An 18620-nucleotide genomic window follows, 5' to 3' on the forward strand; every position below is an offset into this window, starting at 1 on the left:
GCCTAATAAAGCTTGGAAAATCAGACAAAGCTCCAGGGAGGAATAATTTCTATCTTACTCTTCTGGTGTCTTATACCAGCTTTGGCATATAGTAAATGTTCAATAAATTAAATGTTTGTTGAATGAGTTGTGTGTGTGCATGCTGAGAGTAGGGTGAGACAAGTATTGACTTTTTATTAACAAAAATGTGTCAAGAATATATTTTGAGTAAACTAACATTTACTGTTTAATGTCTGTCCTTTGGCATAAATTAACAGTTGTCAAAATAAGTACATGGTAGAGTGGCTGTTGATCTCAGACAGTAAGCAGGTGAGTTTAGCTGGATTTGGTGTACACTGCCAGTTCTTAAAGTACAGCTGCTCCCTTTGCTAATGCATGTTGATTTTTCTTATGATTGTCTGTATTCTGAAGTTTCCTTTCCTTCAGTGTAGGAAATGCAGTAGGAATGTCTTCCTATTGCTTTTACTCATGAATGACATCTTAGACTGAAAAATAATTTTCTGAGTAACATCTAGTTATTTTCTGTTAGCATAAGACATTGCTCCATTGTCTTCTGCCATTTAGTGTTACTGTGGAAAAGTCCAAGGTCAGCCTGTTGTTGTTTTGTAAGTGATGTGCCTCTGCTGGGATGCTTGTCGAATTTTTTTTTTTAATGGGTAAAATTCAGCAGCTACACCAGGATATGAGGATATGTGTCAGTATTTTTTGGTTCTTTATTTTTACTGGTATGTGGTGAGTCCTTTTCAATCTGCAGATTCAGATCTTCTTTTATTTCAGGGAACTTTTGTTTTATTATCCCCTTGAATGTCCCCCCTGCTTTTTTTTTTTCTAGGACCTTCAGTTTTGTGTATATTGGCTTCATCTTTCATATTGCACATCTTATCTCTAAGTACTTTACATTTTTGTCCTCTGTGCTTTATGGTATTTCTCTGTTCTGTTTCCTTATGATTGACATTGCTTTCTTTTGATACTTCTAACATGGTTTAAATTTTTTAATAATTTCATCTTTTTTCTTAAGTTTCTCTAATTTATTCCGGCTTCTGCTTTTTTTTGGGGCGGGGGGCTCGGTTTGTCTAAAGTTTTTGGTTTCCTGAAATTTCTTTTGAAATATTTTTTTAATATTGTATACCCCCACTTCGTGTCTGTACAGGCTTTATGTGTCTGTTTTGAGTGGATAATGTGTCTGGATAGTATGATTAGATACTGCTGCTGCTTCTTCTGGACACTATTTTAATTGTGTCCTTAAAATTTGGTGTTTGTAATCTGAGGCCAGGTTAAGGAAAGAGTTGTGAAAGGCAGCATATATTTGGAAGAGAGTGATAAAGTGAGGAGGTGATATTTATTCTGAAGTTTCATAGTATTTGATGAAGTCTCCTTTCACAGATCATACCTGGAGGTCTGGGCAAAGGTTTAGAGTGGCACAGGGATCCTTTCTTAGAATTCTCTACTTCACTGGGCCAAAAAAAGGCAGTTTATTGGTACAAATGGCCCTTCTCTCACACCTCTTCTGCCTGCCAAAAGTTTTCAAAATACACAGGCTTGACAAGAATTGGAATTTGTACCTTCCTGCATTTCAGTATGGACTTTTTTTTTTCCTTCTCTAAATGGAGACGTGGTCTCACTTTATCGCCCAAGGTGGAGTGCAGTGGCACCATCATGGCTCACTGCAGACTTGACCTCCTCAGCTAACATGATCCTCCCACTTCAGCCTCCCAAGTAGCTGGGACTAAAGGCAGGTATCACCACACCATTGTAGAGATGGGTGTCTCACTATGTTTCCCAGGCTGATCTCAAACTCCTGGGCTCAAGTGATCTGCCCAGCTTGCCCTCCCAAAGCACTAGTATTACAGGCCTGAGAAACCTTGCCAGGCCTCAGTATGGATTTAATTTGTCAGAGACAGTTTGTTGAGTTGTGACTTGCCTTGTTAGAGTTGATTACATTTTCCTTTTGGTCTCTTGTAAGTTTTGATAGGTGTTACAGAGGGCAAATATAGAAACATGTTCTCAAGCTGTCATCTTTTTGAAAGTCGACTTTTAATGTAATTTTTGGTGTCAGTTTTGCTGTCTGATTCATCTAAGTTGTTTGCAAAAACACAAATGCATTATTCCACTTGCTGAATTAATGGCTTTTTAAGTCATTTGGAAACAGGTCTTTTAAGATAACTTTCATATGATTATTTCAATATTAGATTCTGCTGAGATTTTTTGTTTGCTTGCTTGTTTGTTTGAGATGGAGTCTCACACTGTCACCCAGGCTGGTATGTAGTGGTACTATCTCGGCTCGCTGCAACCTCTGCCTCCCAGGTTCAAGTGATTCTCCTGCCTCAGTCTCCCAAGTAGCTAGGATTACAGGTTACTGCCACCACTAATTTTTTTTGTATTTTTAGTGAGACGAGGCTTCACTATGTTGGCTAGGCTGGTCTCAAACTCCTGACCTTGTGATCCGCCCACCTCAGCCTCGCAAAGTGCTGGAATTGCAGGTGTGAGCCACTGTGCCCAGCCTAAGTTCTTTTTGTATGGGCTGGGAATTTCAGCACCCAGATAAATAGTAATTAGAGAACATATATGTCCCTGAGATTACATGCAGTATATGAATATATGCATTGTATGTGTGGAGTATAATGTTGTGGTTAAAAGTAGAGGCACATTTATTGATGAATGAAGAAGTTCCTGGATACTAAATAGAAAAATGCCCACACAAAGTAGCATGACTCTATTTTTGGTTACAGTGCACATAAAGAAAAAACTTAAAGGAGACTGACTTTTCTGTTTTTCTGTAGCTTCTTTTTTTTTTTTTTGAGACGAGTTTTGCTCTTGTTACCCAGGCTGGAGTGCAATGGTGCGATCTCGGCTCACCGCAACTTCTGCCTCCTGGGTTCAGGCAATTCTCCTGCCTCAGCTTCCTGAGTACCTGGGATTACAGGCATGCGCCACCATGCCCAGCTAATTTTTTGTATTTTTAGTAGAGACGGGGTTTCACCATATTGACCAGGATGGTCTCGATCTCTTGACCTCGTGATCCACCCACCTCGGCCTCCCAAAGTGCTGGGATTACAGGCGTGAGCCACTGCGCCCGGCCTTCTGTAGCTTCTTATATTAATACCTGTTCTTTATAGAAAATTGGATAAAATAGTACTGCAATTTTTAAATATAATGGTAAATATAGACTAATGAGAATTTCATTCTTGTGCTTGGTGGTAAATGATCATAATGCAAAAACTTTTTTTCATATTAAGGAGACATTCATCTGTTCCTCCAATTAGTTGTTAATGCTGTTAGAATTTTACCATGCTCTCTTTTGAAGCATGTTTTAAAGACATTCTCTCACTCTATGATTATCTTTGTCAGCATTTTGCAGTTGATTACTTTTATGATTGAATCGTTTCTGGAGCATATTATACACTGGGAATTAATCTCAGAATGTTTGAAACGGTTCCTAAGTGAACTTAATATAATCTAAGTCTGGCTAGAGCTGTGGTTGGGCAAGGAGGTTAGTAGGGAATGGAAAGATTGGGACTGAAGGAAGAGTGAAGAGATGTCTATAACATGTCATAAAATTGGTATGTAGATGGAACATCAACAGATACAATTTGTCTGTCTCTAATTGGTTTAGGCAGTGTGGCAGTATGTACTTACTTACCCTTGAACACACACCATTTCATAGTTCACCAACACCAAAAGTGTCCAATATTAGGTTATCAATGGTTCTATCCAGAAATGCACCCCTTGTTGCCTCAGCACAAAAGTAGGATGACTAAGCACCCAAAACAGATGGAGCTTTAGAATAAATACTGCTTTGTGTGCACATGTCTCAACTGAGACACATGAGCAGTATTGAAATTGTCTTACCTGTAAGGGAGAGTTTACTCAAAGTATTTCTTGAGGTAACTCTGCTGTAATATGCTACCTTTTATCTCTTTAATACCACATATTTTTAGGAAAAGTAGTTTTCCAATTTATTTTATTTTGTATAGATAATAGAATGGAGGCTAGAGTAATTTTGAAGTTACCAATTACCAACTTTTATTATAATAATTTTTAGTGGTTATTACAGTTCTGGTGTGTTGTCTTAAAACTTTTTTGCTGTGCCTTAGTAGTTGTATTTGATGAGGTGATGTTTACATTCTTGGATATGACACTAAGATTCGTTATCACCAGCCTTTTGGCAGCTGTCTCCAGAGATTCTCTGTATCCCTTATTATTAAATGATGCTGTATAAAGCCCCGAGGTTCTAAGAACAGATTGAACTAAGAGTTGATCCTTAATCACCCACTATCCTTGTCGCAATAGCAGCAGCTCCACTTTTAAGTATTGGACTTTCATTCATGCATTTAGTTTATTTTAGAGTCTACTGACAGACCCGGGCACTGTTGTAATTACGGAATTATTCCAGTGGCATGTCAGGAAGATCCCTGTGCTCAGAGATTCTCTTCTAGTGAAAGAGACTGACAATATAAAATATGTAAAAGGATAATTGTGTGATAAGGAAATAGCGATTCAAACAGTAATGGAGTGAGAGTAGATACATTGGTCAGGGAAAGGCTGATTTATGAATTAACACGAGGGATGTATAGCCAGCCATATAAGGAAAGAATTCTGTGGCTTTAAATAGTTGGGGGAAAATTAGATAACCATTTTTCTAGAAAGACCCTTCTTTAGTTTTGTTATCCTTAAAGATAGACTTTTTTTTTTTTTTTGAGACAGAGTCTCACTCTGTCGCCCAGGCTGCAGTGGCACAATCTTGGCTCACTGCAACCTCCGCCTCCTGGGTTCAAGTGATTCTCCTGCCTTGGGCTCCCCAAGAAGCTGGGACTACAGGCATGTGCCACCATGCCCAGGGTTTCACCATGTTGTCCAGGCTGGTCTCGAACTCCTAATCTCAGATGATCCACCCACCTTGGCCTCCCAAAGTGCTGACATTACGGATGTGAGCCACCATGCCTGGCCCTTAAAGATATACTTTTAGTACGATTTTTCATGATGCCGCCAGTACTATTTAGAAGCATCTAAAAATACTTAAAAGTAAAAAGTAAGTAATTTCAAGAATTTCTTATTCAGAAGATGAGATCTGTTCTTTCCTTAGTTTAGTATCCAAGGCCACTTAGTAGTCTAGCGTAACAGCTTTACACATTCGTTATGCCCACAGTACAGTAACCATATTCCTGTCAGACTTCTTGTACTCATTGCCCTCTGAACTATGTACTTCCCTACTTTTATGCTGTTGTTCATAATGTGTCCCTTGACTGAAGGTTGTCCTCTGCTGTATGTACCATGTTGAAATCTCCTGTGTATGATGATCTTTGTAATTTGTCTTATTCTCTTAATATAACTGAGACAGATGAAAGCATAACATGTACTTGAAGATTTCTTTGTGCTCATTTTCACTCCTTCTCAGGTTGAGAAGTGAGTTCCATGTGGCTTCCAAAGTTGAAATCTACTTGTTAATTAGGGTCAGAAGGAAAAATTACCTGGAGACACCTACGTGCATGCAGGTACCTGCCTCTGTTTCTTTTTGCTTGCTGTTCTTGTAACTCTAATCAGCTTGGAAAAGGGTGATACTCAGTTTTTAACTATATTACCTACTCACCCTTTAGAATCTTAGTATGATTTGATAAATTTTCATATACTTAGTGTTTTACTCTAACCTGTATTTTTTTTCTCTCAGAGGAATGCTTTCTTCCCTTAGAATAGCTACTTACCTAATTTAAAGATGAGAAAACAGGGAGCAATCTGGGATGTAGTCTAATTACACTGCATAAAAGTAGTTATTGGCTGGACATGGTGGCTTATGCCTGTAATCCCAGCACTTTGGGAGGCCAAGGTAGTTTGATCACAAGGTCAGGAGTTCAGGATCAGCCTGGCCAAGATGGCGAAACCCCTTCTCTACTAAAACTACAATATTAGCTGGGTTCAGTGGTAGGTGCCTGTAATCCCAGCTACTTGGGGGACTGAGGCAGGAGAATCTCTTGAACCTGGGCAGCAGAGGTTGTAGTGAGCCGAGATAGTACCGCTGCGCTTTTGAGATACTCTATCTCCAAGAAAAAAAAATAGTTGTTAAGGAGAGATGTGTGCTATGATGGGGGCTTGCTTTAAATTGGGTACTCAGGAAAGGCTTTTCTGAGGATGGGGCATTTAAGCTGAGACATGAAACTTGACCAAGAAATAGAATTAGGAGATAGAGGAGAAGAGATAGAATGTATAAAGAGTCTCAAAATCTTACTCTTGGCTGGGTGTGGTGGCTGAGGCCAATCACATGAGGTCAGAAATTCAGGACCAGCCTGGCCAACATGGTGAAACCCCATCTCTACTAAAAATACAAAAATTAGCTGGGCATGGTGGCAGGCATCTGTAATACCAGCTATCAGGAGGCCGAGGCAGGAGAATCACTTGAACCTGGGGGCTGAGATTGCGTCATGGCACTTCCGCCTGGGTGGCAAGTAAAACTCGGTCTCAAAAAAAAAAAAAAGAAAAAAACCTTACTTTTGAAATTCTTTAGTGAAAAGTCAGATGGCAAGGGTCAAAAAAAATTAGTAACATAAGTATGTCATTTCAGACTTTGTTGTGATTATTGCAGTCCTGCACAGTGCAATATCTTACTTGACAAGTGACCATAAGGTGGGCCCCCACCTAAGTAAAGGCAGAATCTGAACTGAAGCCCAGATTGCTTGATTTCGAGTCTGACTGCAGGGTGGCTCTTAACTTGGTTAGACCAGCCATCTCTTTTAAAAAATATTTTATATGCCTATTTTTTTCTATTTCAAAAATATTTGTTAATATTAGTATTATTGTAAACAGAATCTCCCTTGTATATGGTCTGGAATTCATGGCTATTTTTAAAAATTGAGATGAAATTCAGTTATTTCCCCACCCAAAAGAACTCTATAGCCATTAGCAGTCACTTTCATTTTTCTTCTCAATGCGCAGCTCCCCAGTTGCTCATCTACTTTCTGTCTCTAGATTTTTTTTTGTTTGCTGGATATGTTATATAAATTGATTACACAGTATATAGTCTTTTTTGACTGGCTTCTTTTACTGACTGTTTTCAAGGCTCATCCATGTTGTGTTATATATTAGTACTTAGACTTTTGCTTCCTATGTTAAAAATTTACTTCAGTAAATTTCAGAGCCTGTAAGATACATTAAGTTTTCTATAAGAGAATGTCAGTACAGCCTATTCCAGATTCACAGTCATGTACCATTTTTTATTCAAAGCATCCCGTGGGATTAGGTATTGAGAGCTGATGAGTTAAGGACTTGTGTCTAAGCTAGACAAATTAAAGTCACATGTATAGTAGATTGCTTTTTTTGGTGGGAGGATAAGTTTTATTTATGTATAATTCACATACGGTTCAGCCATTTAAACTGTGTAGTTCAGTGATTTTTAATGTATTCACAATTACTCAGTAGTCAGCAATGTTCTAAATCAATTTTAGAATATTGACATCACTTAGATGTCACTTAAATTTTAGAATATTGACATCACTCAGAAACCTTTTAACTGTCATCCCCTAGCGCCCCCCCTCACCCTCAGCTCTAAGAAACTGTTACTGTATCTTCTGTCTCTACAGATAAGTGTATTCTGATTGTTTTGAATAAATGGGCTCATACCATACATATGTGATTTTTTGTGACTAGGGTATTTCACTTAGCATATTTTCGAGATTGATTCATGTTGTAGCATGTGTAGTATTCTTTTTATTGCTAAATGATACTCTATTGTATGGTTATGCCACATTTTCTTATCAATTGGTAAATGTTTTCATTTTTTGACTGTTAAGAATAACACATTGTTTTTGTTGTTGTTTTTGAGACAGTGTCTCACCGGGTTGCCTTTCCCTCCTGGGTTCAAGCGATTCTTCTGCCTCAGCCTCCCAAGTAGCTAGGATTACAGGCATGCTCTGCCTGGCTAATTTTTTTGTATTTGGTAGAGACGGGGTTTCGCAGTGTTGCCCAAGCTGGTCTCGAACTCATGAGCTGAGGCAGTCCGCCTGCCTCAGCCTCTCAAAGTGCTAGGATTACAGGTGTGAGCCACTGCGCCCAGCCAGAAATAATGGATTATGAACATTTGTGTACAAGTGTTTGGGTATATGTTTTTATTTCTCCTGGATATATACCGAGGCGTAGACTTGCTGGCTCATGTAACTGGTTGGTGGTGTTTTTTGGTCTCTTTCACTGCTTTATTCTTGTTTGCCGGTATAGTGCCAGTACGCTTTAGGAGCACAAGTGGATGTTTGAATCAATCAATCAAAGAAAAAATTACTTTGGTCCACATAGCTTATTATTTTGTAAACATTGATGTTCTGTTTTAACTCAGGATTATAGCACTTGTTTTTTATTAGTATTTTGTATATATCTTCAACTAATAGAGGAAATCCTGTTTATAAGTTTTTGTTTAAGATTTAGTGGGTACATTTGCAAATTTGTTACTTGGGTATATTGAGTGATGCTGAGGTTTGGGGTACAAACGATCCCATCACCCACATACTGAGCATAGTACCAAACCGTCGGTTTTTCAACCCTTACCTCCTCCTTTCCTCCCCTTCTAGTAGTTCCCAGTTTCTGTTGTTGCCATCTTACTTATTTTGAGACGGAGTCTCGCTCTGCCTCCTGAGTCAGCCTCCCAAGTAGCTGGGATCACAGGCAGGCGCCACCATGCCCAGGTAGTTTTTGTATTTTTTAATAGAGATGGTGTTTTGCCATCTTGGCCAGGCTGGTGTTGAACTCCTGACCTCAGGTGATCCGCCCTCCTAAGCCTCCCAAAGTACTGGGATTACAGGCGTGGGCCACCCCACCCGGTCTGTTGTTTCCATTTTTATGTCCCTGGGTACCCAGTGTTTTGTTTTTATATATGATGTGATTTTGTTCTTTTTTTATGGCTACAGATAACTATGCTTAAACATTTTCAGGAACTACTAGACTTTTTCCCAAAGCACCTACAATAGCTTACATTCACATTAGCAGTGTGTATGAGAGGGTTCCAGTTTGTCTACATCCTCACCAGCACTTGTTTTTACCTGTCTTTTTGACTGTAGCTATTCTAGTGGGTGTGAAGTGTTATCTTCTTGCAGGTTTGGTTTGCATTTCCCTGTTGGGGAAATGCCATTGTTCATCTTTGATATGCACTTTGGGAATTTGTATGTCATCTTTGGGGAAATTTTTCTTCAGATTTGTTACTAATTTTTAATCAGATTATTTTTATTGAGCTGTGGAGTTGTTATTGGTAGAATTAGGTAAACGCCGTATCAGATGTATGATTAGCAATATTCTACATGTTGTCTTTTCACTGATAGTGTCTTTTCAAACACAAAGGTTTTTATTTTTGACAATACAGATTTATTTTTTCTATTGTTGCTTGTACTTTTGGTGAAAACTTATACGTATATTTTGTTTTAAAGTTTTAAGACTTTATGTAGGTCTGTAATTGATTTTGAATTTATTTTTGCATAGGCTGTGAGGGAGTGGTTCAACTCAGTTTAATTTGCACATGCCACTTCCCATTTTTAAACTCGTGTTACATAATGTTTCCGTAAATGAAAAACTGTATTTGAAGGTGGTCCCATAAGATAAGAATATATTTTTACTATACCTTTTGTATGTTTAGATATGCTTAGATACACAAATACTAGCATACTGTATTATAGTTGCCTGCAGTCTTCAGTACAGTTACTGGCTGTATAGGATTGTAGACTGGGAGCGTTAGGTTATACCACATAGCTGAGGTGCGTGGTATGCACCTACCATCTAGGTTTTTGTCTGTACACTCTTACGATGTTTGCACGACAAAATACGCCTGACAACATATTTCTCAGAACGTATCTTTGTTAAGCAACACATGACTGTATTGTGTAAAATCCCCATAGTAGTATATACGTAATAATGTATACTACCTGCACATAGAATGTTATATGTAATTTTCACAAATTCTTTGTAGCACTGTGCTAAAATATTTAAGATAAGGTATGGCAGTACTATTTTTTAAATGATGAAAGTTGGTGAGTGTCTTCATTTATCTCTGCGACTTCAGTGTTTGGACTTAACAAAAGAGTCTACTTAATGTCACTTGTTTGTGACAGATGTCAGGCAGATGTATTTTATAGCCTTATTGTCAGTGGTGAGATTTTTCCAAGTAGTGAACATTTTGATAAAAGTTCCAAACAGAATTAAGTTTTTCTTTTTTTTTTCCCGAGACAGTTTCACTCTTGTTACCCAGGCTGGAGCGCAATGGCACGATCTCAGCTCATTGCAACCTCCGTCTCCTGGGTTCAAGCAGTTCTCCTGCCTCAGCCTTCTGAGTAGCTGGGACTGCAGGCACACGCCACCATGCCCAGCTAATTTTTGTATTTTTAGTAGAGACATGGTTTCACCATGTTGACCAGGATGGTCTCAATCTCTTGACCTCATGATCCACCCGCCTTGGCCTCCCAAAGTTTTATACAATACAATTTGCATAGCAGCTATATTGCTGGAAAATTCAGTATGCTGTTCTAACACATTTTGGTTCTAGACTCGATTATAAGCAGCTTGTTTTCAGATGTTAGTTCTTTGGGAGACGTGTAATGCACAGTAGGCATCCCTGGCCTCCTTTGACTAAATATCAGTGCACTTTCATCTAGAGCAGTGCTGTCCAGTGAGTCAGATACGCAGTTTTAAGTTTTTTAGTAGCCAACATCTGGAATTTTAATTATATTTATTAACCAGATATATCTAAAATATTTATATAACCAATATAAAAATTAATGTGATAATTTGCATTTGTTTTTTCCTAAGTCTTGGAATTTAGTATATATTTTACACATACAGAAAAATCCCAATTTATACTAGCCATGTTTCTAGTGTTCAGTAGCTATGTGTGGCCAGTAACTGTCATTGAAGAGCCCAAATGTAGAGGGATTAACTCTGTAGCCAATTGTCAAATTGTTGATACTGATGGTGATACATTTTTCCCTCCTCCAAGGGACAAAGCCTGGTTAGCTATAAGTTTTGCTTTTCACCACCAAGTATCTTGATACACAGTTGGTAAGTTGCAGAATGATGTTATTATAAAGTGAAGTTGTATTGGTTCATGTGTAAAAAATTTTTTTTAGTCAAGGAGAATCAATAGCAGAAGTAGGGTTATTACCTTCAAATAAAGGGAAAAGCCCCCAACCAGGCAAGAATCCCTAAAGAAAATTCAAGTCGGCTTCCCTAGCCTTGCATGGTTCTCTGTGGCAAGTCGCACTTCACCGTGTGTCCATAGTAATTATATCCTCAATGCTCAGAACTTCGCTTTCATTTCCATGTTCTTAGCCCCAAATAGCTGCATTTTTATCCTTATGTATTTTGCATTATTATCACTTGGAAGTAATTTATATCCATGCTGAGCTGCTCGCCTGTGGTATTCAAGTTTTTATTAGTGCTCTGATAATAAAGTTGCGTAGTTTTGTTTTGTTTTTTTTATTTTTTTAATTTTTTTTTAAATTTTTTATTGCATTTTAGGTTTGGGGGTACATGTGTAGAACATGCAAGACAGTTGCATAGGTACACACATGGCAGTGTGTTTTGCTTCCTTTCTCCCCTTCACCCACATTTGGCATTTCTCCCCAAACTATCCCTCCCCACCTCCCGCTCCCACTGGCCCTCCCCATTTCCCCCCAGTTGCGTAGTTTTGAATGGCTTTGTTCCTATTCTCTTTTTTCCATAAGACTTATTAGTGTGCAGTTTTACGGAATTCAAGATTTTTCAAGGAAAACATACATCATGTTGTAACAGAAATAACCCGTTACAGATATGTCACTTTCTTGGTGAAAGAAACCCTTTTATTTTTAAGTGCTTGTGGCCGCTGGTTAGGAGTGATGAAAGGCGAAGGACCCTGGAAGGTAATACAACATGTAGAGTGACAGGAAGAAGATCCTAGGAAAGGTACTAGAAAAGACAGGAAGAGACCTGTAGAGTATGGTCATTCTCTGTAAGTGAAGAGGGTATGATCACCAGTAGCATATTGCTCTCTTTTCAAGGGAAATTTGTTGAGTATCCTCTACCATTTGACTTTGTAAACCTATGTTTCCCAATGTGTGCCCTAGGTGCTAACTACACTAGAACTGTCCTGGGAATGCTCTTCAGAAATTCAGATCTTAAGCCAGGCATGGTGGCTCACGCCTGTAATCCCAGCACTTTGGGAGACCAAGGCAGGTGGGTCACTTGAGGACAGGAGTTTGTGACCAGCCTGGCCAACATAGCAAACAACTCTACTTATAAATACCAAAATTAGTTGGGTGTGGTGGCTCACACCTGTGGTGTCCGCTACTCAGGAGGCTGAGGCACAAGAATCGCTTGAGTCCGGGAGGCAGAGGTTCCAGTGAGCCGAGATCGTGCCACTGCACTCCAGCTTGGGTGACAGAGTGAGATTTTGTCTCCCAAAAAAACAAAAATTCAAAATTACCGTGAATTAGAATCTCTGAGAAAGACAACCTTGAAATCTACAGTCTTTAATAACTAAAGTTTTAAATCCGCTCCTGAGCTTTATTCAGTCCTACCTGTTACTTGCATTTGTTTGAAAGCAATATGGGATGGTAAATGTCCTTGAATTATTTCATTTCATATATAGATACACCTATTCCTTCTTCAGTGTCTTTATTCTTTTTAAGACACCAAGACTTCTAAGTTTGAGGATCTGGTAATGAATTCTGGTCGTTGTCATGGTCTGAATAAGGACATAAATGCCATAATATTTTGCTCCTGAGTAGACTGAAAACTGTTGATCCACCTTTTCTAAAGCTGGTTGCCTTTCCTATTGTCATTTAATCATGTAAAATTGTATATTCTCCTCCTGCTTTCCTAATACCCTGGTTCCCTTTTGTAAATGGAAGGGCATTGTAATTGCTTAATGCCCATTTCTTGCTGAGTCAAGTATGTTTTGATAAATATTTTTTAGACCATTTTCTGATTATTCTCCTAGAACCCTCACTGTTTGAAACTATAGGTTATGTCCTTCTCACCCTTAAAATTTAGCTTCTCAAATTTTAAGAGGATGCCAAATAGGGATTATTATGTCAAAAATACCGAAGATTTTTTCAGGGTAAATGTCATTCTCTTGTACTGACCCTTGGACTCTGGTCTGAAATTAGCATGCAGTGACGTTGTTACATCTCAGTTCATAATCTGCCCTGGTTAAGCACTGGAAGGGAGAGTTTTCCCTACCATTTAGGTTCTTCAAGTTGCAAGCCTAAGTATAGAATTCCCTTATCTGTCCTTCCCTTCTCCCAAAACCAAGTAATTCCCAATAGCATCCTTTTCTTTAAGACTTAACTTTATTAGTCCTAACTTCAATATCTTGAAGTTGGTCTAAATGTGTAGCATTGAAAAACATTTTTATCCCACTTACTCACTGATACCGTATTTCTTGAGTAGATGATTGTTTATTTATTGTCATTAAATAGCAAGCTTTTCCTTGGTAATACACAAAGTGCATAAAAGGTACTTGATGTATAAACAGCGTTGCCTCCGTTGCTTCATTGGGTCAATGTGTGACTCAGTGAGTTCTTACATGGATATGTTCAGAAGTCTTACTATATTCTTTCTCTTAGCATTAGACTCTATTATAAGAAGAGGAATATAAAACTTGTGGGGTTGCATATAAAATTGATGTGAGATTTTAAAGATGGGAGATTTAAAAGGAATTTTGTGTTGTAACTCTTCTTTTCAGTGTGGTTCTAGAAAATCATAACTACCATTACCCCAGCCCTGGGGAGGATGTGCACAATCACTTTGCTTTTCTGCTTGTGTATTCAGTTTGAAAAGAGTTGCATGGAGAAAGTAAAAGGTTCAAATGAAATACCAAAAAAAAAAAGTATGTAAGGTAGTATAAGCTGAAGCTTTTATTATGAGACAGTTAACTTTGTAACTTTGTTTACCTTATTATTGTCATGTTATTCAGGGTCAAATCTGCTTTACCTTGAGGTCCTAAGGGCCTCCCTCTTATTGGAATCTAAAGATTTATTGACTGCCATGCTTTGTATAAAACCTTTTTTGTGAATTTGAAATGTGTTTAATAATGTTAGTTTATTTTTAGTCTTTTACAAAAATATCTTTATCTTCTCATTTTTTTCAAGTTTTGTTTTTGCTAAGCAGTCTCGTTAAATCTGCTCTATAGAATGTGGAATCTGGTCCCTATCCAGAAAAGCTCCTGTCTTTGAAAATAAGTTCCCCATCAACAACTGATTCCATTTTCTCTTTTAAAGAAGTCTTAGGATGGTGTGACTTGATGCTTTTGACTTTTGATTATTATGCTGTGCCTTCTAAAAACACATACACTAGACCTAAAAGTTAACTGGTAACTTCCATCAGGCTGGTGGAAGGCATACCGTTTATTTAGAGGTAAGAGGTTAATTAATTGGAATGTTTGTTGGTATTTGAGTTTTCATTGACTTTAGGAATAGTCACTAAAGGGAGTGACTTCCTGGATCAAGACCTCATGAGAGGTCAATAGACCTCTTTTATAATATACCTTATGTTTGTAGAATACTCTACCTGTCATATCTTTCAACAAACCTTAATGTGGCACTTTCACAGATTTAAGCATAGGACATATTGTGCAAGAATGTGTGCAAATAAATGTCAGAGTGGGATATCTAACCCAGGCTTTTTAATGAATTATACTGGGGTGGGGTTTATTTCAGTCAGTAAAATTAGCCTTTTTCCTATTACTGTCAACAAACTTTTGGAAATTTTCATGGAAATCTCAACTCCACAAGTAGTGTATACATATTCTAGTAGTCCATATTACTAATCTATTTCTTATTTGTGTTGTTGTAAATCTGATTTTTAAAAATTCTTCGGAGTTCTAGCTGAAAAGTAGAAATTTCAGCATAAATCTAATACTTTCTATGAAACTTGGAATATTACTTTTCCTTTGTTACTAAGCATTTTGGGATCCTAAAACCTCTTGGGAGGTTTGGTGATTCTAGTCTCAGGACCCAACATAATAATTATCATGACTGTGACTAGAAGGTGCAAAGAGAACGCCCATGGGCAAGGCCAAAGGAATCCGGGTATAATCTGAGTATCTCACACAGGATGCACTTTATTCCTTCAGCAACAAATTGTGACACATTTTTGGAATGTTGTCTCTAGGGATTTAGTGCAGACCGTTTTTACTGGATATAGGTACTCTTTGCCTTGCATGCACCAAAATTTCAGACTTCAGTAGGAAAGCAGGTGTTCAGTACAAACCATATTATATACACAAACAGCTCAGGCACAATGAGCAATTCTCTTTTTTTTTTTTTTTTTTTTAAAGTCAGGTTCTTATTATATCACCCAGGCTGGCCTTGAACTCCTGGAGTCAAGGGATTCCCCTGCCTCTACCTCCTCAGTAGTTGGGAGTACAGTTGAAGCCATTGTGCCTGGCCTCAGTAAGCACCTCTTTATCAGTTAAGGTTGTGAGATCCCTCCGGAAATCCGGATTCCCACATGCCTACCAAGGGCTAGGTGTGCCAGAAGGCCTTTCTAAGGGTAGTAGTCTCAGGGCTTCTTGTCAACTTTTCCTGCATACTCTGCTTTTCTTTTCTTTCTTTCTTTGTTTTTTGTTGTTGTTGTTGTTGTTGTTGTTGTTTGTTGTTGTTGTTTTTTGAGATGGAGTCTCGCTCTTGGTGGAGTACAGTGGTATAATCTCAGCTTTCTGTGACCTCCACCACCTGGGTTAAAGTGATTCTCCTGCCTCAGCCTCCCGAATAGCTGGGATTATAGACACACATCACCCCGCCCAGCTAATTTTTGTATTTTTGGTAGAGATGGGGTTTCACCATGTTGGCCAGGCTGGTCTTGAACTCCTGACCTCAGGTGATCCACCCACCTCAGCCTCCCAAAGTGTTCAGCTTATTTTTGACTGATTTCTTCTTGATTGTGTTTATTCTTAGAGCATTTATTGAGGTTTTATTTATTTATTGCTTCCTGTTGTTTAAAAAGGGGGTTAGGGTATTCTATTACATAAATAGAATACTGTACAGCAAGGTAAAATAAGTAGAAGAACTCATCAGGTATCTCCAGCATTAGGCTTCTTAGGAAATGTCCTCTATAATACCACTTGTATTGTTCTTAAGTCACCACTGTACTTAGTTAATTCTCTGATCTTATGTGATATCACTAGCTTTCTTGGGTCTTTGAATCTGCTTGTAGTTTCCATTATAAGCATACCCTTATCTGAGGGTAAATCTTGGCCATTGCCTTGTCATATCCTTATTTCATCCATGAACTTTCAGTGCTTGCTGCTTAATGCAAAGCAGACTCCTCTCCTACCTTTGACCTCTAATAGACAAGACTTCGAAATCCACATCTACACCTTTTCTCCTGGATTCCTAGTACTGTATTGATCTGCTGACCATTTTCACTTGGATATCAAAAACCTTATAGTCATCATCTGTCTCAGTTCACCTTTCCTCTTACCATTTAATTGTTTCCATTGATTGAAATAGTATTTCTAACTCATTTCTACTTTTATCCACCCTGGTTTTAACTGATAATTCCTGGCCACTGGAGCATTTAAATTGCTCTCTGCACTTTGAGTTTTTGTTCAAAATACTGTAGCCTCTATGCCGCTGCCAGCTCATTTATTAAAACATATCAGTTGGATTATGTTGCTTTGTTGCTGAAAAATCTAGAATTATGTGGAATGAAATTGAAATACTAACAGACTTCTGTGGTGAACCTTTCTATTTCATTCATCAGTGGTTTTGCAAGTCAGGATTTTTATACCCTGGTTTTCCTTAAAGCAAGGGAAACTGGTCATTGACACGTACATATTGTTCATAAAACTCGACTTACTCTTAAGCAATTTTTAGACAGAGTTGGACTTGTTAGGAAAAGACTCTTGATGTCATCTTTATCATCTTATAAGTGAGTCCCTTCCCTGAGACACTCTTTAACTTTTTGAAAAAGTTGATGCTGTTTTTTTTTTTGAAAAATTGGCAAGACTATTGAAAGGCAAATAGGGGAAACTATTAAGAATTTGAAATACAGTTGCAAAAACATATTGATTATAGTGACTGTATCATTTCAGTTCTTGTGCCTTTTTTTTCTGCATACATTGTACTTCTGTTTTTCTCCAGTAAAACTTTAAGAAAACCCAGATGTTGCTACGAATGATAAAGATAAGGTTTTTCTCTAAAAAAGGTCTCTGTTTGTTATATGCTGTTGTTCCAGGGCATATCAGGTTAACAACTATGGTATATTTTAAAGCCACATCTTTAATATTTTCACAGATATTTTATATACTATAAAAAATACAGATATGTTTATATTCCTAATGCTTATGTAAGATGTTGGTTTAGGAATGTACAATAATCTCTAGTATGATAGAAAACAGTTTAGATTAAACATGAAATACAGTTTACTTGTAATTCACTTTGTTCCTTATTTTTTTAAGGGACCAGTTACTCTCCACAAGAAAATTCACACAACCACAGTGCTCTTCATAGTTCAAATTCACATTCTTCTAATCCAAGCAATAACCCAAGCAAAACTTCAGATGCAGTAAGTATTATAAACATGCCCAGTATTGTTTCTTTGGAATTTATTGTTTTTTAAAAAAAAAAAAAAAAACCATGGCAAGTCTTGTAAAATCTAATGTCTTTTATTTTTTTTTAAATGTGTCTAGCCAGGCGTGGTGGCTCACACCTGTAATGCCAGCACTCTGGGAGGCTGAGGCAGGCGATCTCCTGAGGTCAGGAGTTCGAGACCAGCCTGAGCAACATGGAGAAACCCTGTCTCTACTAAAAATACAAAAATTACCTGGTTGTGGTGTCTCATGCCTGTGGCTACTCGGGAGGCTGAGGCAGTACAATCATTTGAACCCAGGAGGCGGAGGTTGTGGTGAGCCAAGATTGCACCACTGTACTCCAGCCTGGGCAATAAGAGCAAAACTTTATCTCAAAAAAAAAAGTTTTAATCACAGTTTTTGTATTTATTTGATACTATTATGATCCTATTTTAAACCAGTGAACCAAGCTTTTTAATGGAACTGAGCATAGTTAGAAGACTGTATCTTTGGTATTAACCAGGATTTTTGTACAAAGCAATGTTTTCTTCCTTTGTGATAACCAAGATAAAAAGAACTTAAGGCTGAAACTTCTCTGAACTAGTCTAACTTAAGCTTACTTTCTTTTCATAGTGTATAAACTCCTTATAGGATATATTTATTTTCTACTGTGTGTTACACACTCTCCCAGACACTAGGGATATGCAGTTACCTGTCCACAAGGGCTTGAAACCCAATGAGGGATTTTAAATATTTTCAGAAGTTTAGGTTAATAAAATAACTTACTTATTTTGAAATTTTTAAAGTTTTAGGATTAAATGAAATGTTTAATTCAGCAAAAAAATTAATAAGGTTTTAATTCACCGGGCATATACTAGGCTGCATATATAGAGGATGTGGCCCATCTCAAAGGAATTTTGGGACCTGTGGTAGAGACAGAAAAGTGAACAGTGCCTGTTTTTGTTTTTTTTTTCCCCCCCGAGACAGAGTTTCGCTCTTGTTACCGAGGCTGGAATGCAATGGCGGGATCTCGGCTCACTGCAACCTCCTCCTCCTGGGTTCAGGCAATTCTCCTGCCTCAGTCTCCTGAGTAGCTGGGATTACAGGCACG

General features: G+C 37.9%; 1 protein-coding gene across 26 annotated transcripts in view; it reads left to right on the forward strand.

Moving 5' to 3' along the window:
* WAC (WW domain containing adaptor with coiled-coil) overlaps positions 1-18620 on the forward strand; it is an 89867-nt gene that overhangs the window by 36091 nt on the left and 35156 nt on the right. For all 26 annotated transcript variants that reach the window (XM_002750170.7, XM_035307015.3, XM_035307017.3 and 23 more), the window contains exon 4: positions 17399-17505. In XM_002750170.7, the coding sequence (XP_002750216.2) occupies positions 17399-17505 (107 nt within the window). The remainder of the gene's footprint in view (positions 1-17398; positions 17506-18620) is intronic.

The sequence above is a fragment of the Callithrix jacchus genome, chromosome 7, assembly GCF_049354715.1.
Source record: "Callithrix jacchus isolate 240 chromosome 7, calJac240_pri, whole genome shotgun sequence".
Classification (NCBI taxonomy): Eukaryota; Metazoa; Chordata; class Mammalia; order Primates; family Cebidae; genus Callithrix; species Callithrix jacchus.